The sequence below is a fragment of the Nelumbo lutea genome, chromosome 2 (genome assembly GCF_056320005.1).
Source record: "Nelumbo lutea isolate HS-2025 chromosome 2, American lotus-T2T, whole genome shotgun sequence".
NCBI lineage: Eukaryota > Viridiplantae > Streptophyta > Magnoliopsida > Proteales > Nelumbonaceae > Nelumbo > Nelumbo lutea.
In genome coordinates this window covers 3,361,507-3,389,363 of record NC_142685.1, presented here as the reverse complement: position 1 = coordinate 3,389,363, position 27,857 = coordinate 3,361,507, and the positions used below count along the sequence as shown (strand labels likewise).

General features: G+C 38.5%; 1 protein-coding gene across 6 annotated transcripts; it reads right to left on the bottom strand.

Moving 5' to 3' along the window:
• On the bottom strand, positions 1-27,666 carry LOC148868121 (uncharacterized). 6 transcript variants are annotated; one of them, XR_016107162.1, is made up of 10 exons: positions 27,233-27,581; positions 27,039-27,124; positions 12,542-12,686; positions 12,248-12,344; positions 11,382-12,058; positions 5,371-5,444; positions 5,175-5,233; positions 1,137-1,191; positions 564-648; positions 1-464 (listed from the first exon to the last, which is right to left on the bottom strand). XR_016107162.1 is itself a non-coding variant. In XM_088969450.1 (10 exons), exons 1-9 carry the CDS (start codon positions 27,299-27,301, stop codon positions 605-607), a joined length of 1,311 nt encoding a protein of 436 aa, XP_088825576.1. In that variant the 5' UTR covers positions 27,302-27,666; the 3' UTR covers positions 1-464; positions 564-604. The 6 variants fall into 6 exon arrangements, 4 of the variants coding, with proteins under 4 accessions (XP_088825576.1, XP_088825577.1, XP_088825578.1 ...); XR_016107163.1 differs by having other exon boundaries at positions 11,382-12,055; positions 27,233-27,549; XM_088969450.1 differs by having other exon boundaries at positions 5,366-5,444; positions 27,233-27,666.
• Positions 27,667-27,857: the final 191 nt, after the last annotated feature.

Genomic DNA, 27,857 nt, shown 5'->3' with positions numbered 1-27,857 from the left:
AAGTTGTAATTCCATGTCTCTATTATTAATAAAAGTTGGACAGTAGATAGGAATGTATGAACATATCTCCTACAGCTTGTAGCCCTATTCTTTTCTTCCTTTCTTCTTTCTTTCTTTCACTCTTTTCTCCTATTTGTTTAATGTTTCTCTTGAATATAAGGTCTATTTCTAGGCAGATTACAGAAGCAAACCCATTAACAAAGGATTTGAAAGGATGTTGTAGAAAAATATTCCTTGATCCATCCAATTCATTTGTCACAAAAGCCAAGTTTCAGAAGCACTTTCCTACCTAGAGGTTATGGGTCCAAAACCATAAAATTGGCCAGTTGAGAACTGGGTGAAGCCTCTACAAAGCTGGTCTAACTGGATCATCTATAATTCCGTTGCCTCTGCATAGTTGAGTGAGCCCCCTACTAAGCCAGTGCAGCCTGTCTGTCCCATCCCATTTAGTCTGTTGCTTCCCTCTGCATGGTCAAAATTATGTCATTAGGGATATAAGGAGATCTATTTTTTTAATCTGTGTCAGTAACTTCTAATTCCATATAAATTGGAACACTTCCTACCTTTTTTGTCAAAGCTGATTCTAATAAATAGTGAAGTGTACTCATATGTGTTTCTTTTTCTTTTCCTGGGTATGAGATCTACTTCCTGCCAACAAGATGCCATGATATTGCCCTTCTATCATTAGTACTAGCATATTGTAGTAATTGATGCCCTGATAACTACAACCAATGTAAAAGCACAGAACATCATTTTCCTTTTAAATTTAAGGGCCATTAGCCAATGATGATTCTAGCTATCCAGGGTCATGGGAGAGGTAGACTGGATACAGAACTAACCTTTGGCTTCTTATTTTGCACAAAGTGGCCATTCTCAGGCTCAGACCCGTTCAATCTTGTAAGCCTCAGATTTTACAATTGCACAAAGTAATGGCCCCTTAAACAATTTTTAATTTAAGTAACCTAAAGATAGTGTATGGTATTAATCTACAAAGAATTTGACATATTACAAAGGGAAAGTAACAGTATCAAATTGTATTGACATCTAGGGCCTAACAAAACTTTTCTGTAGATATATATACTTAAGCAGAGTGACCAACTTTTATGCAAAAAAACATTAGCTAGAACAAAATAAACCTGCAGAAGTTTCTATAGTAGGTAGACCCTTCTGGATTCCAGTGATCTGACCATCCTGCAAAGAAAAAATTATGTCAGAGGAGAGATAACAGGAAGACGGATGCACTTATATTGTCTGAATTTAAATCACTATTCGATGCACAAAAACTAGAAACAGACATAATTTAAGACAAACAAATTCTTCCAAATTTATGAATTTTGGAGATTATGGCTGATGACTTGTTCAATAAATAAATCCCCATAACTCACAGTACTAAGCTATGATTTAAACTGTTGTCAATTTGACGTGTTTAAATTTGTCCCTTCTATTTGTAACATCAAAAACTCATTTAAATGGAGGAAACATCTAAGAAACAAATTAATAGTCTCTTTAAAAGTAGATTGACTGGCATTACTAATCAGCAAATTGGTAGAGAAAAAGCCTCTGCCCTACTTAACCAAAAAAGCCCCTATTCTCCACCTCCCACTGCTCCACCAAGCACCCCCTCCCCCGAGAAAAAGAAAAAGATCTTACCTCATTGCCATCAGGTCAATGGAATATTTCTAGCATTCTAAGTGAGCACTGTTAAAAACTGGGAAACCCAGAGCATGGATAAAGGAAAGTGTTGCCTATCTTTTTGGATATGTCAAAATGGACCCTGAAGGTATATACAAGTGCCACTTGTCATCAGGTCCAATTGCTGGTACAAGAGAAACAAGCAGAATGATGAAGAAGCAAGATTACATGATCCATGCAGGTATATATGATGATCAGGAACAATCAACAATTAGAGAATCAATCACATAAAAAGTATCTTCCTTTGAGGGAAAAAGGTCATTCTCAAAGGAAAAGGGTCATATAAAAAGGCAGCGGTTACAATTCATAAATGAAATACTAGAAATGGTACATGGGCAAGGTTGTGTGTCATGTGCCAGGATAAAAATAATTCTCATTAAACAAATTAATAGGATTTTGTTTACATTAAACAATGGTAAAGTTTGGTAACTTCTTTGCTTAGATTGTCTATGTTGATCATATTGCTAGTACAAGTATCACTTCTATTGAAGTTGACAATTTGAAGAAATCTTTATGGTGCTGACTTTGATATCAAATATCCTGAGAATTTAGAAAACTGTTAGGCATTGAAGTAGTGATTCAATGGCATTTTTATCCCAGTGCAAGTATGTCCAAAATCTTCAATGGATATTGGAAAACTGAGGTGTTAAAACCAGTAGATATCCCCCCAATTGATCCTGATCATTGACCAACTGCTGATCAAGGAGAACTTCCTGAGGGCCAAGGCAAGTATCAAAGACTGATTAGGAGACTGTTGTATTTGTGTCTAGCTTAGATATTTCTCATGTAGTAAAGAACTTCTTCAGGACTTGTATATGTGTTTGATTTGGTCAGATATTTTTTTTTTATGAATGTGATTTGGTCAGATATTTCTTATGCAGTTAGTGTGGTCAGCTATTATATGCATAAGCTACACATTCCACATACAGAAGCAGCTACACAGATATTATCTTAGAGCCCGTTTGGGAGGACTTCTGTGTTGGAGGTGAGGTGCATTGATTCAGCCATGGTGATTGAGCACCCATGTTACGGGGAAGCTACCAGGAGTAGATTCCTATTTTAGTTGCATTTGGCACGCCCAGATCAGTGGTGGGATTTCAGGATTTTCACCAAACACAGCTTCTGGCATTCTCGTGTGGGGCCCAGCTTGTATGCCAAAATCCGTGTCCCACAAGCCCTCCCAAACAGGCACTTATTCGAAAGTCCACTAGGGAAAGGAATATATGCCATTCATGGACATTTTAGGTTCTAAGAGCAGGTGTGGTAAAAAAAAATCCCAAGGGTTCATATCTGGCCTACCCTTCCCAAGATCATGGATTGCCAAGACTCGAGAGCATTATTGGGTAATTGCCCTTTAACTATGGACATTCTAGCATTAAGATGCACATAGATATTCAATTGACTGGTTTTGTATATGACAAACATTCCACAAAAGGGTATTGTGCATTAGTTGTATGTAATCTAATATGATGGAGAAGCAAAAAGCAATCTATGGTAGCTCAATCAAGTGGCGAAGTTGAATGCCAAATAATGGCGCATGGTGTATATGAGTTGCTAATGGCTAGAGATTCTATTGAATGCAGGGATGGCAATTTTCCTCATCCCCAGCCCCACTGGGGGTTCTCAGCCTCCCCAACCCAATCGGGTCAGGGATGGAGATTGGGATGGGGGTGAAGTCCCCACCCACCCCAACCCCAATTATATATATACATAATATTATTTATATTATATTTCAAAATATATTTAAAATATCATTTATATTTTTAACTTTTTTATTTTAATAAAAAAATAATTAAAAACTTTAGGGACTGGGGTCCCTGATGAGGAACCCCGTCTCCATCAAGGATTGGGGTCGGGAACGGGGAGTATGGTCCCCACGCCATTGCAATTCCTAATTAAGTAATTTAACATCAATTCTGATAGTCCTTTCAAATGGTATTATGACAACCAAACAACTGTGAATATTTGCTCATAACCCTGTTCAACATGATTGGTCCAAGCATACCAAGGATAATTGACATTTTATTAGAGAGAGACACTGCAAAAGAATTTTTCTTACACTTTGCCAAATCAGAAAATTAGTTAGTTGGTATTTACATTTATGGTTTCACTAAATCCAAATTCACTAAGAGTATGTGCAAATTGAGTATACTCAATATCTATGCTCAGCTTAAGGGGGAATGCTGAATGTCTAATGTACACATATCAAGGGCAGAATGGTAATTTAATTTCTTGATTTATAAAATATATTGGATGAACTGACTGCCCTTTTGTTTGTGTACAATCTAGTTTTCCTTTCTCTCTTACTCCCTCCTTGTCCATGTTTCTTTACTCTTCTATATTGCATATGATAATCTCAAGTTTAGGCATTGAGAAGATAGACACCCAACTCTAAAAACTGAAGATTTGGGTGCTGATCACTACAATACATGATTTCTTTTTTAAAGAAAACAACTACCACATCAGAAAAACACTTGTTTCATTGATGTGGCAGTTGCTTTGTTTTTATAAAAATAAAATCATGCATCTTGGTAAACTGCTCCTTGGACTACTAAAACTCAACCATAAGAACTTTACAATGTGGTGGCAGGAGAAGGGACTGAGAAGGAAGAGGGTGGGAAGATTTCAATTTCGGATGAAGGGATAGCTGGTGAGAGAAGAGTGGAAATTAACAGAATAGTAGAAAGGGAGGTGGTGGTGGGAAGAACACAAGGACTATTCTTCTGGGGAGGGGAGGGGTTTGCAAGAAAGGCATTTGAACAATTTGAGAAGAAGAGAAGAGAGATCAGAAAAAGTTAGTGGAAGGGGGTGAAGTTTGGGACAAAGGAGAGATTCAGGAGGAAGCTTTTGAAGGGGAAGACCGAAAGGGAGGTGTGTGGACTGGACGAGGGGTTGGGGAAGATGAAAATCCTGTCCGGGAATATTCAGGGGCTAAAGGAAGATTGGAGAAGGGTGATGGTCAGAAATCAGATAAGAAGATATATGCCAGAGGTGGTGATGCTCCAGGAGACAAAGCTGGAAGGCTTCAATATGAGAGTCAGGTCTGAAATTTGGGGTTCAAGTTGTGGGGAATGGTTGGAGTTGAACTCAGTGGGTCTTTCTGGAGGGTTAATGACAACTTCAGATAGGATCTAACTTCTGGGATACAAGTTATATTGTATCCTTTTTTATGGAGGGTTAATGACAATTTCAGATTGGAGTTGAACTCAGTGGGTCTTTCTGGAGGATTGATTGTATTATCCTTTTTTATTTTAATGAAAATTTTCTTGTTATTATCAAGAAACTTACAACTTTGATGACTGTAAGCTTAAATAATTCCCAATGTAAGGCCCTATAGATAGACACATATTTGCATTTTCCATTTATGGATACAAGTTTACCACAGCAGCTTTACAACTTCTAACATGCAAATTCATTAAAGCTGATAGAATAACATCTCTGATTGTTTACATATCAAGATGGCATTTAAAGAAAATACAAACCGCATCATAGACAACTTGCTCGTTGTGCCAAAATTCTAGAGTAGGTACAAGTAGACGTCCTGCAAAATATCCAACTACATTACGCAGACTGGCAAAGACATACATAGTAAACCAATATAATCAAATAACAAAGACTAGTAAGAAACTAAGAATAAAATTGATATAAAATAATTTTAGGATCACAAAGTTACCTGACCTGGACCTTCTGAAACTAAGACATTCTGGAGAGACAATTGAAGAATGTTTTCTCTCCTGACTAAACGTAGAAACCTGAACAAAATGTGGTCCAGGGAAATAAATATTAAGATTGTTAAGAACTATGAAACAAAATTGAGTCATTATACAGCGTGTTTTAGCATAAAAACTGACTAAACGTATATATAATGTGTTTTAGCATAAAAAGAAGGACAATTCTTTGATTCCCTTTGCTGCATAGCATACTGCCCAAGAAATGTGCTCAGTCATTTGAAGTTGAGTCATTATACAGTATTACATTTTTTTTTTGAAAAAGATAAGTTGTATTTGTATTAATTAAGATGAGAAACCAATCATAATATACATAACTGATTCATATAGGTCCTATACAGTGAGTGACAGTACAAGGCTATAAACACCCAATCCCAATAAACATCGGTTAGCAAAAAATATTTCCCATGAGAAAAATTCTGAGATATACACATTCCCTCGGCTCATTTTTCAATCTTCACAGACAGTCATGAGTAGATAACAGGCCATCTCTCTCTTAGTCACCTCCTCGATGTCCACTCCTTGTAACAAAATATCTGCCATTTCTTTCCATCCATAGAGCCCAGAATATAGCAGTGGTGCTTCCCCTCTTGCTTAGACTGTTCACATACCATGCTTTAACAAACCTTCTCTAATGTTTTGGGAAAGCACTGTTTAATATTTAGAACACCTTCAAGAAATGATCACCTCTGCACTGAACGAGTAGTGAATAAATAAATGATCCATCCTTTCAACCGTGTTCTTACATAATACACAATCAAAAGATGGTAGTTCCAAACCTCTTCTTGCTTTTCCCCTTGTTAGGCATTTATCCAGACCTGCTATCCACATCGAAAAAGCCACTCTTGATGGGATTGGAGATTTCCAAATCTCCTTGGCAGGAAAAAAGGTCATGACTAGTTGCCAATAAATGCTTTGTGAATGATCTCGCAGAAAATATTCTTGACTTTTCCCATCTCCACTCCCTACTGTCCTCCCTTAATCTGCTATATGTTTTCCTCCCAATTTCTGTAAAAGTGCCACGAACTCTTCGATGTCCCAGTCTTGCAGGTTTCCTCTAGGTTTTGTGTCCAAACCACCTTCCCCCCCTATAACTCCATGCATTTGAAGTGGCTTCCCTATCATCAGCCACTGCATACAAACCTGGGTACAGTTCCTTTAGGCCCTCTTGTCACAATGGTTAAGAGTTGACTCTTCTCACTGTGGTTCCCAATGTTGTTGTGAACCACTGGTCCCATCTCAGGTTTCTTTACTGCACTCTGATTGATCAGAAAACTGTTGCAATTGAGAGGAACAATAATGGTCCTGATAACATCTAGCAAAATTGAACCTAGAAACTATCAGGAAACAGGTCCCAACAGCTGCTGTAATCCAAAGGAAGTGAATTAAAAAAGACGAAAGAATGGGGAGAAAGGCATAAGATGAAATCTAAAACCAGTTTTGCATGGACACAGACATGGGAATTAAAATCTAACACATAACCAATAGTCTTACTCAGCAAGGTGGTTGTGAGCTGGTTGAAGAACCTCGAGGATGTTGTGTGGTGCTATAAGAACGAAATTAAGAAGTTTAATTGGCTAAAAAGGAATATGTCAATTTCTATCCAGTTGGTGGGGAGATCAGCAAATGCTTTGGCTGATGTGTTAGCCAAGCAAGGGGGAAATAGGGAAGAATTGTTCTGGGCTCAGCTGTGGTTTCTGTTGGGAGAGGCTGCAGCTCGCACCTCTTCAAGGGCTGTTGTATGAGATTAAAAATCTAAATCAGTTTCTGAATTAATAAAATTTCACTATTGCTCATCAAACATAGTAATACTTTTGTTCATGCAGTCAAATTAAGCTTTCATTACTGGTCAGGAAAAAAAATGAGCTTTTTCTTAGGGGTGTTAAGCTGGACTAAAACAAACAACCTAGTTATAGGTGAAAATTCTTGTTTTAAGGACACAAACCTATGTCCAAAACCAGTCCATTGGCAACAGGTAGGGAACCCGCAAAAATTGCCCTTCCCATTTCCAAACCCGCCTAAGCACTCATGATCCCAAATCCATTTAACTTCCCTTCCCAATGCTCCAAACCCATCATGACCATCTCACCCAATTATCATTTAATCAAGTGGTTTTAAACAGGTCAGTTAGGGTAGTACCAAAAAATGATTAAAAAGATAAGAATGCTCACTGTGAAGGGATGAGAGATCCATCCCATGGACGCCCAAAGATTGCGGAATAAGGGGCGAATTTCAAAAATTTTTCTCTCCCTTCAACTGGGAATCACATTCCCTATTTAGAAAATCATATTTTCAAGGATCAATCTTGAACCTTAAACTGAACCAGACCTGAACCAAAAGGAATGGGAGAGAATAATACCTGATACGGAGAAGTAATATCTCCCAACGAAGGTGTTCACGCCCAAGGAAGGATCCAAAGACTGCTCCCACTGAAAATGGCGCAGTGCAGGATGGAGCAGAATCAACAGTGTTCTTCCCCAAGAACTCTGTCCTTCACAAGAATCAGTAGAATGGTACGTGAGCACAGCTTCCTTTTCAATCATTTCTCAAAGAACCGATGTCAAAATCCAATCTTGACTTCTCCCACAACTGGAGATCGAACTGGCAAACAGGGCGGCAAGAACAGAGAGGCGGCAAGAGAGTATTCGCAGGGTGCAGAATTCTCTCTTCTTGATTTCAGCACTAAAAGAGGATCTGATGTATCTCTTGTTGGTCTCTCTATAGGCTGCCGCCCCCTCCTTCCTTTTGTTAACTTAAAAGATCAGCTCCTAATCCCATTAGGAGGTGCTTATCCAAATCATATTTGGATCAGCTTTCTCTTCTAGTGATAAGGATAAACCCTTATCTTATCTACAGATTAGATCAGCTTTCTCCTAATCCCATTAGGAGGTTTCTAGATCTGAATCACATTCAGATCTGGACTCTCTGAGTGGATAGGATTAAGACCCTATTCTATCTGCTAATCCATCTCAGAATTCGCCCATTTAATTAACTAAACAAATAGCCCAGTTCGAAATGGGCTTTAGGCCCATCAAGCTTATGTGCTCACTTAACCTTCCTAACTGCTGCCTAATTGGGCTTCCTTGTATGGCGTGGGACCCAAGCATTGATCAACACATCAGCCACATGGGTTCGGCCCAGCCTTTGTTACAAGGCCTGGTCGAATACACTGTTAAAGACAATGCACCCCCTGAAACCCATCGAATGGGCTCTATGGGCCCAACACTTACCCTAAGTGGTCCCTGGACCAAGCCACCTTGTAACACCCAGGGACTGTGGGTAGATGCAAGATTAGCCCATCAGGTATTATCCTCAATGGTCTTACACTTAACCTCTCAGCCCTTAATGATCATACACTGCCCGACAAGAGAAGACCTCTCCCTCGGCTGCAAGGAACAGTGTTGCACTCTCCACTTATATAGATCCCGGGAATTAAAACCTTTTTGCAAACATTTTAGAAACCATAATGTATATACTTTTATATCTCATATAAAATATACTTTGCAAAACAAATCTCAACGGTTGAAATCGGCTGCCGGCAGTCTTGGTTTCCAACAGTGAGAGTGCATCCCCGATCATTACCTTTGTCCGACAAAGGGGCTGATCCTGTCACTATGATCACCCACTCAAATGAATTCTCGGATTGTCCCAACATACCCAGGTTTTGACCCCCGCTAAGGATCTCACTGATTGGTACATCAAAGACAGTCCGATCCGACACCTAGTGCAATATCATAATCGAGTCTAGGGGTCGGGTGTAACTTTCCAGTTTTGCCCATCAATCTCCAAGGTCCAGGGCAATACTGGAAATCTGGTCCAGTTCAAAGATTTAATTAATCCCACACTGTATGTGCCTAGGGTCTCACCCCGGTAGCTGAGACAAGCCACCCCAACCGACTTGGTGGCACCACAGTGTCAGCCTTGTCAGGATAGGTCTCCCCAGACCGACCCACTGACTGTGAACATTCTAAACTAACACGAGTCTCAATAAGTGTTCGGTTTAAGGGTATTACACAGAAACATACCAAGGGAACATGAATCAAATATGCACTTTTATTCATTTACAATAAACTCATAAAGTACATCAATTTTGATTGAAGCTAAGGGCATACAAAACTGTCTAACACACTGCTCAACATTAGGGATGTTCACGATTCGGTTAACCAAACTGTGGGCCTATTCTCCAAACTGAACCAGTAGTACCGGTTTTTAGAAAACCAGTAACCAAAACCAAACCAAAGCTGATTGGTTCGGTTAACCGCAGGTTCGGTTCGTTGGTTTTTCGGTTTTTTGAGTTTTACAACATATACTACAAATAAATATATAAATATATAATAAAAATTATAATATATTACATATTATATATATTTATATATAAATGCATATATATTCATTTATAATATATAGAAGTTCGCATGCTCTTCAACCATTCTACCTTTTACTGGCCTACAAAAATAGAGAGAATTATGTGGAGATGTGCTCGTGCTGCCTTGATTTGGACTCTTTGGGAAGAAATGAATGCTATAATTTTTCAAGATAAGGAAGGAGCAATCAGGAATTGAAAGACTGTGTGCTGAGTAGGCAATACCTTGGATGAAGACCTTGGAAATCTTTCATCAATTCTCCTTTAATGACCTTTGGAGAAATTGGTCAACAGTAGTGAGGTGTTCATCCCTAAAGGACAAATCAATTACAAGCTGGTCTCCTCCATCCGAAGGCTCACTGAAGTTGAACTTTGATGGAAGTAGCATGTGTAATCCAGGATTATCCGGAATAGGGCGTGCTTTGAGAAATGAGAAGGGAGAGATTTTGTTGCTATACTCAGGTCCCTTAGGAATTGGGGACTCCATCAGGGCAGAACTATTAGTTGTTGTACAAGGGGTGCAATTTGCAAACCAGCTGGGGGTACAACACCTAATAATCGAGGGGGATTTCAAAGTGGTGGTGGGTTGGTTGAAAAATCCTGAAGAGGCTAGGTGGCATTACAAGCATAAAATGAAGAAATTTAGTTGGTTGACAAGGAATATGTTGATCACTGTACAGTGGGCGGGGAGATCAGCAAATACTTTGTCAGATGTGTTAGCCAAGCAAGGGGTAAATAGGGAAGAATTGTTTTGGGCTCAGCTGTGATTCTTGCTTTTCTTTCCTAGTTTACTTGTAAGATTCAAGGAGGGGCTGCAGCTCACGCCTCTCCCTGGGATGTTGTATGAACTCACTCTAAATCAGCTTCTGAATTAATAAATTTATTATCATTCATCAAAAAAATATATATAGATCATATAAAATATATGAAAAATATATAATATATATATAATATACATAAATAATATATATGTATATCGGTCAATTTGGTTAACCACCAAAAGTTCATCAACCAACAACATGCAACAAAAACCAACATAAAACCATAACATTTGACATTACACAGAATTCCTCCATTTAAGAATTCTTTTATATAAATGAACAAAACAAAATAATGTAAGTAAAAAAATAAATGGGTCCTCTTAGGATCAGGTATCAGAAAAGTCCCACAAAATTGCCATCACAACTATTAGCAATTCAGTATGGTGTTAATAATTTAGGTTAAATATAGGGTCCAAGACAAATCTAAATCACATTTATATGAAGGGGGTACATTTACTGTTTATTAAGTAAACAACAACTATGGTGCACAAACTAAATGGCATTTCTATTTTAAAATTTATAGGTTTATACTCTCAACTTCAAATGGATTGATAGCTGCCAGTTGATGTTTTACAAGGCAATACATAGTTTGACCATTTTAGGAGCAAGAGGGTAAGAAAAATTTATTATCATAAAATAGGGATTTACAGAATGCAAGAATAATGGTAAACTGCAACAACTGGCATTGAAATCCTCAGCAGACAATTCCAAGTCAGGAACAAAAGATAACTATGCTGAAATTAAGTTTCGACCATAGCTCAAATGCAGATTGCATACCAGTTTCCTCTTTGTTTTCCTCCCAGACATGCTTATGTCATGAAAATTGCATTTTTCATCTCCAACTGTGTTTTTCAACTCATTTGTACAGTCTGCACTACCAATCAGAGACCTGAAGGGTTGATTTTGGTTGCTACTCTTTGCTTCACCATGACCCATAGTATTTTCATTGGTTGGTTCTTGTCTGGCATCAGTAGTAGTAGAGGACAACAGGCAGTTCTTAGATACATGCTTATGATATCCACTATCATGATCTTTTAGCAAAGATTTACTATTAGTATCTTGAGGTTCAGCACCAGGCCGATCAAAGGCACTTTTGCCTCCTGAATTGCAATCAATATTATTTACAACACTCTTTACAAAATCAGACACCTCTTGGCTACTGTTTGTTGTTTGACCCTCTTTAAATTTGATCTTTAAGCTCCTAGCCCTATAACATGATCTCCTGGATTTAGATTGACCTGGGATTCCATTAACACCATCCACTTTGTCACTAGATGGACCAGTATCATTGTTAAAATTTCCGTTCAACTGCTTATTTCTGCACTCTTCTTGTTTACTCTTGGCCTTCTTATTTTTATTTGGAGTTTCCTCTGAAAAGGTTGCAAGCCAATTGGATGAACTGGAACTCTTCATGTTCGGACATGCAGGTGCTTCAACATTCACACTGCATTCTCCTAGCACATTAGGGGCAAATATTTTGTCTCAGCACAGACTCCTTAAAATTGCCATTACTGGAAATTAGAAGAGCATAAATTCTAATATTCTAATAACTGGTAAATCATCTACACAGATTGGTGAAACATAATTTGCATTATTTCCAGAAAACATGGTTTAACTCATTAAAATTTTGAAACTTGAGATACCTGAAGGGATGCCTCCAATATTGGATTCATTGCCAAAATATTCACCAGCATAAGCCTCCCAATCATAAGGAAATCCAATGAGGAAATGATTACAGACCTGCTTAGAATGAGTATTAGTTCTAATATTTAACTTACAAAAACAGAAAATATTAATGGCACCATTGCCACTCTGAACTTGGCACATGAACATTTCAATGTAGCTGTAAGTTAAAATGGTGGCAATCTCCAATTTGTAAGTGTGCATGCACACACACACACACACACACACACAGTTAAAATAAATAACTAATGGACCTCGTCAGGGAAACCGTGTTGATGTGTGCGAGATCTATTTATGAAGCCCTTAATCATAACATTGATCCCATCAGCTGTCTCAAGTGTAAATATATCATATCTTTTGATGATTGGTGCAGATGAAAAAACTCTCCCCACCTGGCATCTATTGAACAAGAGTAGTTAATTCGTGAATGTAACCTTACAAGCCATTCATCAAAAAAATGTAACCTTACAAGCTATCATCGTTTCATTGGAACTAAGTCAACCCAAAATGGAAAGAAGAAATGCAATCAGTTTGCACAATGCAGGGAATTGTAAGAATGTAGTAAACCACCCAATGCCATATCTGGAACAAAATCAAAAAGATTGGGCATATTATGGCTTTTTCATCTTGTATCTTCCAAATTTTCTCAGAATACAACCTGATAGGTATTAGCCCATTGGATGCATTGCTTACAACATAATACACACAACTCAACCACCTACCCAAGAGCATATGCAGTCAAGGGATAAGTGAACCTCCAAGAAGTCAATATATTGGATGGTTAGGAATGCCTGTGTGGTTTTGGGGCATATCCTTATAGGCAGGACCATCAATAAGTTGAATTGGTTCAACAAGCATTGCTATTGGATTTAGGACAGTTTTTTTTTTTTTTTGAGTAAAAAGTAAAGTATATTTGTATTAATGGAGTGAAGGTAGAAACCCATTATAGTTAGAGAATGTACAGAAGAGAGAATGGACAGAGATTCAGAATTTGTAATAGTAGGAATCTGCTGAATTAAAAAAATATGAAAGAAAGTAGTTTCTTGAAGAGAGAAGGAGAAGAAGAGAAGAAGAGAAGTTGAAAAGAAAAAAGAGCAATAATCTGGCCGCCCCCAGATTTGGGTTTGGGGCTAACCTTGGTGGACTTGGTGGACTTGGTGGACTGGGACTTCTTGAGGAAAGTTTTGACTAAATTTGGGTTTGGGGCTAGATGGTGTAAGTGGACCATGGGTTGTGTCCGGAATTGTCATTATTCAGTGCTAGTGAATGGGACAGTGGTAGATTTCTTTCCAACCAGCAGGGGTATAAGACAAGGAGACCCCCTTTCTCCTTTCTTGTTCATTCTAATTGTGGAGGTTTTGGGGAAACTGATTCACAGAGCAGATTCTAGGGGGCTCATTAGAGGCTGGAGAGTTGGGAGGGTGGAAACCCCTCTCACTCACCTGCAGTTTGCTGATGATGCGATTTTGTTTTGTGAAGGCGGTAATGTGAGCTTTATCAGGAACTTGAAGTCGGTGATACAACTGTTTGAGCAAATGTCCAACTTGAAGGTTAACCTTGGGAAAAGCTGTGTAGTGGGGGTGAATTTGGAGGAGGGAGAGATCAGGGAGAGTGCTGAAGTATTGGGGTGTGAAGTCTCGGGGTGGCCTTTGAACTACTTAGGGTTGCCTTTAGGTGATAATCCCATGAGAGAGCTTTTGGAACCCGGTGGTGGAAAAGTTTGAAAAAAGACCGATTTCCTGGAAAAAGAACTACCTCTCTCTTGGTGGGAGAATTACACTTATTAAGGCCACGCTTGCTAACTTACCCGTCTTTTTCCTGTCGGTGTTTAAAATCCCAGTGAAGGTTACTAACGGAGTGGAGAAGCTAATGAGAGATTTCCTGTGGGAGCTGGGAGAGGAGAAGAGGGATCATAGAGTTAGCTGGGAGATAGTTTGTAGGAGTAAGACCTGTGGTGGTTTGGGGCTTGGGAGTATTAGGAGAAGGAATATGACTCTGTTGGGAAAGTGGTTGTGGAGATTCCCTATGGAGAAGGAGAAGCTATGGGCTAGAATAGTGGCAAGTATACATGGGCTGGAGCATAATGGATGGGACACTGGAATCAAAGCTAGGACCACAAGCAATTCCCCTTGGAAAGCCATTCATGACCTGCTACCAGTTTTCTCCCCTAATATCAGGTATGATTTGAATTCCAGTAACTCCATAAAATTTTAGGAACAAACCTGGGTGGGGAGTGTCCCTCTAAAGGATCAGTTTCCTTCTTTGTATGATGCTCTTTCTGATTTGAAAAATGAGCCAATCTCGTCTTTCACCACCCCGTCCTCTTCCACTTCTGAGATTGGGTGGAACTTGGGTCTAAGAAGGGATTTGAGGGACTCAGACTTCAACAGTATTTCGAGCCTTATTACACTTCTTGATAACCCTGTCTTAGACCCCACTAGGGCGGATTCTAGAATTTGGACACCTACCCCCAACGACATCTTTTCTTGTGCTTCGTTCTTCAAAGTCTTAAGTCAGTCCACTAGTCCTACCTTCCCCCCTTTTCCTATTGATGAGGTTTGGTGCAGAGCAATACCTCCTAGGGTTGGTAGTTTTTGTTGGGAGAATATTTGGAAAGAATCAACACTGGTGATCTACTCCAAAAGAAGAGACCCAATACTTGTTTGTCACCTCAGTGGTGTGTTCTTTGTAAAGAGGATGGGGAGACTAGTTTTCACCTACTGGTGTCTTGCCATTTTGTGAGGTCAATTTGGGAATGGGCTTTCTCCCTATTTGGATGTAGCTGGAATCCCCCATCAGACTTGCAGGGCCTTTTTTCCCCTTCTTTTTTCAGGTGGCGGATAAAAAGGGGTAGGACAATGTGGAGAGGACTAGGGGCTGCAGTATGTTGGACACTTTGGGAAGAAAGAAACTCCAGGATATTCTCAAAAGCTCAGACATATCTGAGGGTTATCATACATATTAGGGCGGTACAGTGGCTGAAATCTTTGGAGCTTTTCACAGATTACGTTGTGGATGACATGTTGAGGAAGTGGGGTGAAATTGCAATTTGCACATAGACCAAGTCAGTAATGAGTGTGGCTTGGACCCCTCCACCTGGTGGATTCGTGAAACTAAACTTTGATGGGTGTAGTAGGGGAAATTCGGGACAGTCGGGGATTGGGGGTTTTTTAGGGATGAAAATGGGGTCATTTCTACCATGTTCTCAGGCCCAATTGGGGTGGTGACTCCCTTAAAGCTGAGATCTTTGCAGTTATGGAAGGAATCCAGAAAGCTAAGGAGTTGAACATCAGGAAACTCATAATTGAAGGGGATTTAGATGTGGTGATAGGGTGGCTGATTAAAGATATGGCTTATGGAAGTACAATAATGAAAGGAGGAAATTCAGGTGGCTGGTGCAGGAGATGGAAGTTAAGACATGTTGGGTTAAAAGATCGGCTAATTCCCTAGCTTACGGTTTAGCTAAACAAGGGGCAGAAAGGGATTCACTGTTTTGGGCTAAGTTGTAACTATAGGGTTTTTTCTTTTTCTTTTTTTTTTTCCTTTTCTTGAGGTTCTTTGCTGCTCTTGGAAGATAAGTGTGTTTGTCTTCCTCTTGTAAATCTTCTATTGATGATTTAATGAAAGTGTTATTGATAAAAAAAAATCTGGCCGCCCCCTTCACTTATTATTTATACTAAAATAATAGAACAGTACAAAGACAACTATGCCTTTATAGGGCGGCAAAACATAAAACAGCATATATAACACTCAAAAAGCATAATAAAATTTGGACTCACATAACTACTATGGTCCCCACCTCCTATCTAACAACTAACATAAAACATCTACTCAGAAAAACATCATAAAACTAATAAATCTTCAACACTCCCCCTCAAGCTGGGAGTAAATGTCACACGTTCCCAACTTGCATAGATCATGTTCAAGTTTGTTCATTGCCACCCCTTTAGTGAGAACATCAGCCAGCTACAACTCTGAAGAGACATAGGCAAACAAACTTATCCGGTTGTTACCCTTTCTCTTATAAAGTGTATATCAACTTCAATGTGTTTTGTCCTATCATGCTAAATTGGATTGTGGGCAATATTGATTGCAACCTGATTGTCACAGTATAACATCATAGGTTCCTCTGCTTTCACCCCAATCTCACTCAAAAGAAATCTAACCCAAAGAAGTTCTGAGACACCATGAGCCATGGATCTATACTCAGTCTCTGCACTTGACTTTGCCACAACTGCTTGCTTCTTACTCTTCCAGGAGACCAAGTTTCCACCTACAAAGGTACACACTCATGATGTAGACCTCCTGTCATCTAAGCATCCTGCCCAGTCTGCATCTGTATAGGATTCTAGCTTCAAATTCCCATGATTTGAGAAAAGAATGCCTTTGCCATGGTGCTTTTTCAGATATGCAAGTATTCTCTCAATATCTTCCCAGTGCTAAACCCGAGGTGCATGCATGTACTGACTCACAACACTGACAGTATAAGAAATATTTGGTCGTGTCATACACAAATACAGCAGTCGGCCCACCCATTCTTTGATATCTCCCCACATCCTTTAGCAATTCACCATCCACACCATTAATTCTGTGATTTGGATCAATAGGAGTGTCTGCTGGTTTGGTCCCTAGCTTCCCAGTTTCTCGCAGTAGGTCAAGTACATACTTTCTCTATGAAATGAAGATCCCATGCTCGGATCTTGTAATTTCAATCCCTAAGAAATATTTGAGCTCACCAAGATCTTTGATCTCAAATTCTTGCTGCAATGATTTTTTGAGATCATCAATCTCCTCCAGATCATTTCCTGTCACCACTATATCATCCACATACACAATTAGAATTGACACCAAAGCATCTCTCCTCTTCACAAAGAGGGTGTGATCATACTGTATCTGTGTGTATCCAAAACAGATGAGTGCCCCTCTAAACCTGTCAAACCAAGCCCTAGGTGACTGTTTCAGTCCATACAGAGATTTTCTGAGTCTACACGCCTTTCCTTTACCAACATTTTCATAAAAGCCTGTTGGAATGTCCATATATACCTCTCCTGTAAGTCACCATTGAGGAAAGCATTTTTAACATCAAGCTGGAACAAGGGCCATGAATAGGTGGCTGCTAAAGATAAAAGGATACGAACTGAACTCATCTTAGCTACTGGTGCAAAGGTTTCCAGATAATCAACACTATAGGTCTGAGTATACCCTTTTGCTACCAACATTGCCTTATACCTCTCTATCTTGCCATCAGCCTTATACTTCACTGTGAATACCCATCGACACCTGACTATCTCCTTGTATGGGGGGAGATCAACTATTTCCCAAGTTTGGTTTTTGACCAAAGCATCTATCTCATCTTGCATGGTTGTTTTCCAATCAGGTTTGGAGAGAGCCTTAGTAACATTCCTGGGTATAGACACAGAATCCAGGAAAGAAAGAAAAGCACGGCAGGAGGGTGATAAGGCACTATAGGAAAGATGGTGTGAAATGCAGTGGGTTGTACACTTTCTCTTCCCCTTACGAAGTGCAATGGGAATATCAAGATTAGTGGGATCAGCTACAACAATGGTGTTAGGGACAGAAACATTATCATCAGAAAACATAACAAGTGTTGGTTGAACTGATGGTGCAGGTGGTGGCTGAACTAATTGAGGCACCATAGAAACAGGAAGATGAACAAATTGTGAGTTCTCCCCAAAACTCTCCCCCTGAGGAGAACCACTCGAGAAGAATAATGTGGATTCAAAAAAGGTAACATCCATAGTGACAAATCTGCTCCTCGACACTGGGTCATAACAACAATACCCCTTTTGGTTCTGAGCATACCCAAGAAAAACACATTTCTTGGCCTTAGGATCCAATTTCTTGCGATGAGGGCCAAGAATGTGAACAAAAGAAACACAACCCAAAACCCTCAGAAGTACACCATAAGACTCATTGCCACCTCCACAATCTGTCTATTTTTCCTCTCAGCAACTCCATTCTGTTGCGGTGTATATGCACAACTGCTCTGATGAACTACACCATGTTCTAAGAGATACGTGGTTAGGTCATTCTCAAAGTACTCTCTGGCATTATTTGATCTAAAAGCCTTAGTTCTCACTCCAAATTGTGTGAGAACCATCTGGTGGAATTGCCGTACTAGGTTAAGAACCTCATCACGTGATCTCATCAAATATATCCAAGAATATTGTGTATAATCATCCGCAAACAAGAGAAAGCAACAGAATCCCCCCATGGAAGGGATTCGATATGGCACCCATACATCAATGTGAACAATATTAAAAGCAGAAGTACTTCTTTTATTACTTGGTTTAAAAGATTGTCTACAATGCTTTCCTAACTGACAACTCTCACACTCCAAAGTAGATAACTGAACAGACTCAAATAACTTTGGGAAAAGACATTTCAAAGAGCTAAAAGAAAGATGTCCCAAGCGATTGTGCCAAAGCATAATCTGGTTCACTGACTCTAACCCACTACTACTGTTGCTGTTAACATGATGACCCTGATATCTCGAAATCTCATCCAGAAGGTAGACTCCATTCACCTCACGACCACTCTCAATAATCTTCTTTGACTCCAAATCCTACAAAACACATATACCAGGAAGAAAGGTCACAGAACAATTCAAATTTTTTGTCAAAGAACTAACAGACAGTAGGTTGGTATGAAGTCTAGGGACATGTAAAACAGAAAACAAAGTTATATCATTGGTCACTCTAATTGTCCCCTTCCCAGCAATGGACATATGTGAACCATCTGCTGTAGAGACTCTGTCTCTACCAGAGCACAACTGATAGGAATTGAAAATGGTAGGGTCATTAGTCATATGCTCAGATGCTCCTGAGTCTATAATCCGGGAAGGTCCCTCCTTAATTGAAATGGATGCAAGATTTGTAGTTGCATATGAACTATCAGTGTGCAAAGGAAGTGGTGTAGTTGGCTCCTGGATTCTGTTGTCCATCTGGAAGACTAGAGCTGGGTGAATATTTCTTACTCATAAGTTGTCCAAACCTCTCTAATTTTGTTCTCACTGTTGCTAGTGCAATGGATTCCCAATCAATTTGGGAGAGAGGGGCTAAAGAGTCTCCTGTAGTGGCTACATTTGTATTTCCCTTCTTGTTTCTTATCCGAGCAGGCATAAGATTTGGATGAAGCTTCCAACAAGTGTCCCTGGTATGCTTAGGCTTCTTGCAATAATCACACACCAAATCCTTTTTCTCTTCCCTTCTAGTCTCACTACTCCCCGTCTCCATTTGGCTTACGTTCTGTTGTGCCAACCATAGCCAACTGGTCAATCCTAGGCTGTCTCAGCATTACATTCCTCCTACTCTCCTCTCCAAAGACAAAAGCATAGGCCTAGAGAATGTCACACCCTCCCTAGAAAGAATATGTTGCCTAGTAATGTCAAATTCAGGGTTCAGCCCTACCAAGAACTCAAAAACCCTATTCCTCTCTACCAGTCTATGATAAGTTGCTGCATCATTTACACTTTCCCATACCACAGTTTCTAAGTGATTTATTTCCTGCCAAAGGGTTTTCAGCATGGAGAAATACACAGCAAGAGGTTTTTCTCCCTGTTTCATACTTATCACCTGATTTCTTAACTGATAGGCTCTGGCTTCATTTTGCTTATGAGAATAGGTTTTAGTCACCCCATCCCAAATCTCCTTAGCAGTATTAGCCCATAAGAATTTTTTTGCAATATGAGGTAACATAGAATTACACAGCCAGGACATTACCATGTAATTCTCTTGCACCCATCGGGAAGAGTCTGTATAAGATTTCTTCTCCCCAGTGTGATACCCAAATTTTCCACGGGCACCAATAGCCATCTTAGCTGATTGTGCCCACTCCAAATAACTTGTACCATCAAGTTTTACTGTAGTAATGATCCTAGACCCAAAAATATCACTACTACCTCCAACACCCAGTCCCACAGTACCAGTAGATTTCATCTCGGTATTCTAACTCTCCATTTTACTTCAAACAGTTCAACAGCAAGAAAAAAATAGATTGGAGACCTTCAAAAAATAATTTAATATCACACACACAAAAACCAACCCTTCCGGAAGAAGAAAACCCTAGCTAGAGGGAAATCTCTCTCCTCCCCACGCCTCCCAACAGAGAGAAAAGTGAATCGATCACTCCGGGAAGCCTTGAAAATTTCAGAAACCAAACCACCCTCTTCAAAAAATCAATAGAAAACTAACAATACCTAGGCACCCAAGATCAGATAAAAAACAAAGAGTCCAACTTTTCTGGGACTCTTCCCCGTACTCCAGTTCTTCCTAATTTTGATGCCAAACAGTAAATCACCTTCCTGATGTCTAGATCCCACCAAAAACTCCAAGAACTAGGCAATCTATAGCAGATCGATCAGCCCTTTACTACTTCATGTAGTCGGCTGGTCTAGGGCTGCATGAGAATGCTTCAAGAAACCCTAGCCGATGCTCTGATAGCAAGTAGGAATCTGCTGAATTAAAAAAATATGAAAGAAAGTAGTTTCTTGAAGAGAGAAGGAAGAGAGAAAGAGAAGAAGAGAAGAAGAGAAGTTGAAAAGAAAAGAGAGCAATAATCTAGCCACCCCTTTCACTTATTATTTATACTAAAATAATAGAACAGTACAAAGACAACTATGCCCTTATAGGGCGACAAAACATAAAATAGCATATATAACACTCAAAAACATAATAAAATTTGGACTCACATAACTACTATGGTCCCTACCTCCTATCTAACAACTAACATAAAACATCTACTCAGAAAAACATCATAAAACTAATTAATCTTCAACAGTAATAATTACAAAAAAACGACTTCTATTGATATATTAACAGCATGGTCCCACGAATGGATTTTAGCTAACATATTGTGTATCATTTCATCAGTTAGACAGGAATTGCCATCAAAATTTCTGTTGTTCCTCTCCATCCAGATAGTCAAAAAAAAACATCAGCAAGAAGCATGTACCACACCAATTCGCCATTGCTGGAAAGACCCTCCAGCAACCAGCCTTTGAGGAAGTCTAGAATGGTATTAGAGACAATGTTTTAAAACACGGAGGCGTGACGCAACGTGTTCCACTACCTAGAGGCATGAGGTGTAGTTCAGAACATAAGAGGCATAAGCTTCCTTAAGAGGAGGGGGATGAGGTGGAAGAAGAGGAAGGAAGATCTCATTTTTCTTTATTATTAATAAAAATCTTTTATATTAAGAAAATGAAGATGCATAGCCCCCTAGCCCACTTTCTTTCCCCTTATATTTTCTTCCCTCCCCTTCCCTTTTCTTCTCTTTCTTTTTTTTTCTTTCCCTTCCCTCTCTTTTCTTCCCCTTACCTTTTTTTTTGCTTTTTTTTGTCTTTTTACATGAGGTGCGAATGAGGTGCATGAGGCGTACGCCTCTAAGGTATCAGCACCTCTGGCATACGCCTCCATTGATACACTTGAGGCATACGTGTTTCATCCTTACATGTATGCCTCAGGTGCTTCAAGGATATGCCTCACACATACGCCTCTAATCAATGAAAGGGATGGAGGACAAAACAACAGAGCTATCCATGAAGATGATAATGGTGCAGATGAAGGATCTATTAATCTTAGAGGATGACAAGGAGCTGCAAACTGCACAAGGGTACCACCTACACAAGCTAATCGAACCCGAAATACCCATCATGGGATTGATCAAGAAGCATCACTCACAAATCTATTTGATGAGATGATGGAACAAGTTGAACATGATGGTTATGCAGATGATATAACCAAGAAGGTAAAGGTGGATTTTTCTGATTTCAATGGAGATTTAGACCCTCAATCTTTTTCAGATTGATTGGCTACACTGGAGGAATATTTTGACTAGTAAGACATGACTGATGATTGGAGGACCAGATTTGCACATATGAAGCTTGGCGGTCATGCTAAAGTATGGTGGAGAAGCATGGAGCGACAATTGGAGAATAGAGGTGATGGTCCTATTTCTACATGGTCAAAAATGAAGAAACATTTGAGAGACAAGTACCTCCCAATGGACTTCCAAGATGAGTTATATGAGGAATTGACTAACCTCAAGCTAGGTACGCTATCTGTAGTTGAATACATGGACATGTTGATTCTTTTAAAACTCCTATACCTAAATTGCCAACTATTACATCTCCAAATGACATTCCAGAGGATGTTTTAGATGAGGACATGATATCTACTGCTACAGGAGGGTATCAGAAATTCCTTGTCAAGTGGAAAGGCAAGCCTATGTCTGAGATTCTTGAATCACTGTTGAAGACTTTCATCGTCTCAACCCAGATCTTTATGAAAGGTACCATGCTTTTAACTCGTCAAGGTCGAGTTCTTTCAAGTCGAGGAGAGATGATAGGAATCGATCAGCACCCTTAAAGACTTATTCTAGAAAGAAGAAGGCCTTACAACAAGTCCTGATATGGCATAGTGATGGCACTTGGGATTTGGACTGAATTGAAATACCAAGGGTATTTTTGTCATTTTTGCAATTTTCTGTGGGGTCCAATGATAGGGTTTAAATTGTCTAGCTATAGTTTGTTTATATTTAAAATTTCAGAATCATTGCATAAGTAGGATCAAAGTTATTGAGTCTTCTTTGAATTGAAAATAGGATATGACAGCTTAGTTTGAATCCTACTAGGATTATTGAGTCTAACTATTTTACTCGTAAGACTATTATGAGTCTAACAGTTTGACTCCTAGGATTATTATGGGTTTAGAGTCTATAAATATGTATGGACTTTTACACAAAGGCAATGAAATATATTGAGTTTTCTTCAGCTTATGCTAGCTATGGTGAGTGATTCCCATGCCCTAGAGTGATTCTAGGCACCCTTTGAGTGAATTCCAGGTATTTTCACTCTTCTTTCTCTCCCTATTTTCCTTTTTATTCATTCAAGAAGCCATTACAGCCATCAACAGCCATAAAACTTTGATCAAGAAGACCATTTAACATTCTCTAAGGACTAGAACTGAGCTGGTCCTACATCATCCTTACATATGGGGCCATCAGAAGAGAACATTAAAGAAACTAGGAAATGCTTCTGCAAAGGCCTATCACTGCACCAGATATACTTCTAGAATTTTACATGGATACCCAGTGTTTTAAAAGTGCAAAGGGCATTTTGTGCCTAAGGTGTGAGGCAAGCAAATTTTTGAAGCAAGGTGCAAAATTTTAAAACTTCCAAAAAACAATATGCAAAAATGTAAAAAATATATATATAAATAATTAAATACATAATAATAATTTAAATATAATATTAATTAAAAATACAAACTTTAATTTTAAATTAAATATTTTAAAAATCTTACAGATTAAATTAAAATACATAACATAACATAAAAAATATTCAAAGTGAAAATGCAAATAATAAAATCAAACATAGCATATAAAACATACTCAGGTATGTCAAACTTTCAATTTCTTTATATCTTTCCTAACTGCACTATTTCAAATAGAGAATATGATGTTAAATTCCTAATTCTATGAACCACTGTTGTACCAAGCTCCTTCAGGCAAGCCCAAACAAATCCATGTTAGGGTCCTAAGTTCTTAATCCCTACAAAAAAAATGGTTTTATAATTTTAATTATCATTCAGAAAATACCTTTTGTTAAGAAGAATGAAATGATCAAATGAACAACATTAGCAAATAAACATGTTTTATTACAGTCCGATAACCCCTTATTTACTAATGTTGTTCATATCATTCTTCCTGATAAAAGATATTTTCTATATTTAAAATTATAAAATCATTTTTTGTAGAGAATAAGAATTTAGGACACTAACATGGATTTCCTTGCGTTTACCTTAAGGGGCTTGATTGGAGGGCCAGCATGCTTCAAAAAACACTAACATGGATTTGTTTGCACCAAGTACACGTCTAGGTGCACTAGGTGTGCACCTTTTCAAAGGGGTTGCGCCTGGACCTAGGCAAAGGTGCAAACCCTAAAATGTGCTTTGCCTGTGCACCTAGGTGTGCCTTTCAAATCATTGTGAGTACCGCTACCTAGTTCGTTAGCAACGCCTTCAAGAAAGTGAGAATGGGTCCTTTGGATTCCCTTCCAAACAGATTTATTTGAGGTACGGAGAAAATTAATTTTGTCATAACCTCCTTCAGAGAGACCATATCAATCAATTGCCCCCACCAACTATTCCTTCAAGCATTGAATCTCCAATAGCATCTACTTAATAAGATTATATTCATGTCTCTTATACAATAGATGCCTAATCTCCAATGCCATTGGATTTAGGACAGATATTGATATATAGATCCCATAGAGAAGGTCCCCGTGTACATATGGATATAGATATTAACAATATAGAAAGAGAACAAGGTTGTTAGCAGAACTTCAATTTCAATTCTGGTGTAGAAAATTAGAATCAGAATATTTTAAAGTAGATAAACCAGACAAACTTTTGGAATGCTATGAAATTTCAGTTTTGGGGATTTTGTTCAGAATATGAAGACTAACAAAATCAGGAATTACCAATTGGGGTGGCTGGGTGGGGGTTCTATTTGCAATTTCAAAATTTTCTTATTTTTCACAAGACTTGAGAGTATGTAAATGTCTTTATTTGTACTTATTTATTTTCACACACATTGGTTTTTATTTTGTCCATATGTATTTTGGTGTACACATGCATTTTGAAAATAAATAATAATAAAAATAAATCAAGACTCAAAAGGAGATTTCAACTGAGTTATTTATTTAATAATATGATTCAATCTATGATTTTATTGCTTATATGATCCGCTGTATCATTCTAGCTTTTATACTTTGTTCTTTTTTTATTCATGTCAAACTCAGTGCACAATGTGAATGGAAGCAACCATTAGGCATTCTAACAAGAGGTAGAAATCCATACAACAAGATGAAACAGTCCTACATTAATTGCTAAACTAATAAAAAATTCATTTACATAATTCATGATTTGGGTAAGCTTGAGTACCAGTGTTATCAGACATCATTTTGATTAGCATCTTTTATATCTAATAAACACTTGAGAATAGAAATAATTACATAAAAATCATATAAAAATATATTATTATAAAAAAAAAAACAAACAGAAATAATTTTGTAAAGTTCATCTAGTAAAGTCCAAACTTTAGAAAACTTTTGTTTATCTCAAACTTGGATAAAGAATTTTTTTTTAAGTTTAGTGTACTCTAGTAATTATATCAAACTAATAAAATAATTGAAGGCATCAGTTCTATAAATCCAAACTTTAGAAAACTTTTGTTGAAGAAAAAGAAACTAAAATCCCAAAATTTTGGTCAATTTAAAACCTCAAGAAAGAGTGGGGTTTGGACCAGGTGTGGTTGACCTTTTGGAGCAATCTCTAAGACACTTTTATCATCAACATTTCCAATAAAGGCTTTCATTGCCTTCTATATCTTGCTTACTTCGTCTAAGTAGGCTCTTGATAGATGGCAGTTATGAAGGCCATTATCCAATGATGGTCCCATATGGTTCAATAGCAAACAGAAAGGAATGGCAAAACAGGATTCATGCAATCCATATAGTTGGCATAAGGCTTGGATGATGATGATAACCCAATGTTGGCCCCAACTATCTACTACCCAATGTTGGCCCCAACTATCTACTATCTTGGTGGGTGAGGATAGTGAGGTTGACTAGATATAAACCTAACTTTTGGCTTTTTTTTTGCACAATGTTATGAAAATGCTAAATGTAACCCGTATATTTGGTAGCCTAAGATTTTACCGTTAGACTAAGCAATTGTCCCTTGGCAGAAGACAGTTATGAGAATGCTAAATGAAGCACCATGCGGCTATATGATATCTCCAACCATCATGTCACTGGTTGAGGAAAGAATTTGCTAAAGGAAAACAAGCTTTGTAAAGTATTTCACAAAGGGAACAATGTCCTTTGAGAACCATTACAATACTGGGTAATGGTTACAGGACCAACTTGAGACAGTCCAAATTCGATATTGATCTAACAATCCTACTGACTTAAAACCTTATGAAATTGATGGGTTGAGCAGTGAATCCATCAATTTCATAAAGTGTGCATCCTGGAAAGATAGGTAAAGGTTCTTCTTTGCAACAAGACATGGGTTTCTTTTCTACTACGAATCAACAATAGCATCAAATGAACCCTATGATGCTGACCGTTGAGGTGATATTTGAGCACATAGACACGCCATTGGATTCAGGGATGGAATACTCACATGAAATGCTAGAAAATCCATTCCTCTCTTACCCTAGCAAGGAAAACATACAATTGGAAGCCGACTTTGAAGGGCCTTATTTCCATTAAACTCCAAGGGAAACTTTTCAGGATGAGAAATGTTAAAATACTGGAATCATTTTATGCCGTCAAAGTAGAGTGTGCCAGCGCTCCAATGACAATACCTGCCTTTTACATGAATAATCAGCATCTGAAATTCGGTGCAGAACAGAACAAGGGTTTAGCAAATAGCCAAACAGTGACGAAGTCAGCAATCATGCTAGATGAAACGATAGCAAAGCAAACCTCATAGCCAAACATGTAAAACCTAACAACCAATAACCTGTACTCGTCATTTAAATTTTATTCCAATTCTCCTAAAATCGACGCCATGAAGCATTTTCCCTTTCAGCTTAGTTTCACACTTAATTCTAACTTGTAAGAACTTAAATTGGTAAATCAACAACATAAACAGTAAAACTGAGCACGAGAACAAGATCCATACGACCAGCAAACGAAAACTTAACGAGGGAAGGACTTACTGTTTGGATGTCAAACCTCCAATGGCTAATCTCTTCCCATCGAAGTCCTTTTCAGCTTTAATCAGCCACCAATCTTGTAAACAAACCTAAAAGAAGAAGAAGAAGAAGAAGAAGAAGAAGAAGAACATGCTTAGATGGAAATAGAACATCATTAAGGAATTTGTCCCGACAAGTGTTGAGGTCAGAAGATGTACTGTTCTGAGAAAGGAGGAAGATATGGTTTTGTTAACGTGGGATTGACTTGAAGCAGAATCAGTGGTCATCGCCAAGGGAGTTGCAGAGTAGATACAGATTCTAACAAAGTCTAAAAAATCATTGATCTTCAAGCGCGGCTTTTCTTCCAAATTGGAATGAATTTTAAAGCGTATCCTCTACTTGGCGTATTGATAAAACACCCCTATAACTCGCAATTGTTTTACTCAATCGCACGTAGCCTAAGGCGCGTTTTTCTGTGCGGGCTGTCGTCTGACTCATGTTTGCATTTTCTTCCATTTGGTGAGAGGAGGAAGATTTTTTCGTCAAAAGACCGCGGTCCATAAAAACGCGAAAATTTCGATTTTTTTTAAATAAAATAAGAGAGCACTGCATCAAACGGGGTAGTGCGCCCCCAGCGGGTCGGTTAATACTTAAATGATATAAACTCCAATATGCAGTGTGGTTAAAAGAGAAGGGGAAGTGTTCCTCATCTTCCGAGGAGGCTTTGTCTTCTGGGTGAGGCACAAAATCATCAACTTTGAGTCTCCTTTGATAATGATCGGAAAATGATGAAATTTTAAGACCATTTTAATGGCCTCCCAGGCAGCCTACGCTCTGGTTTGA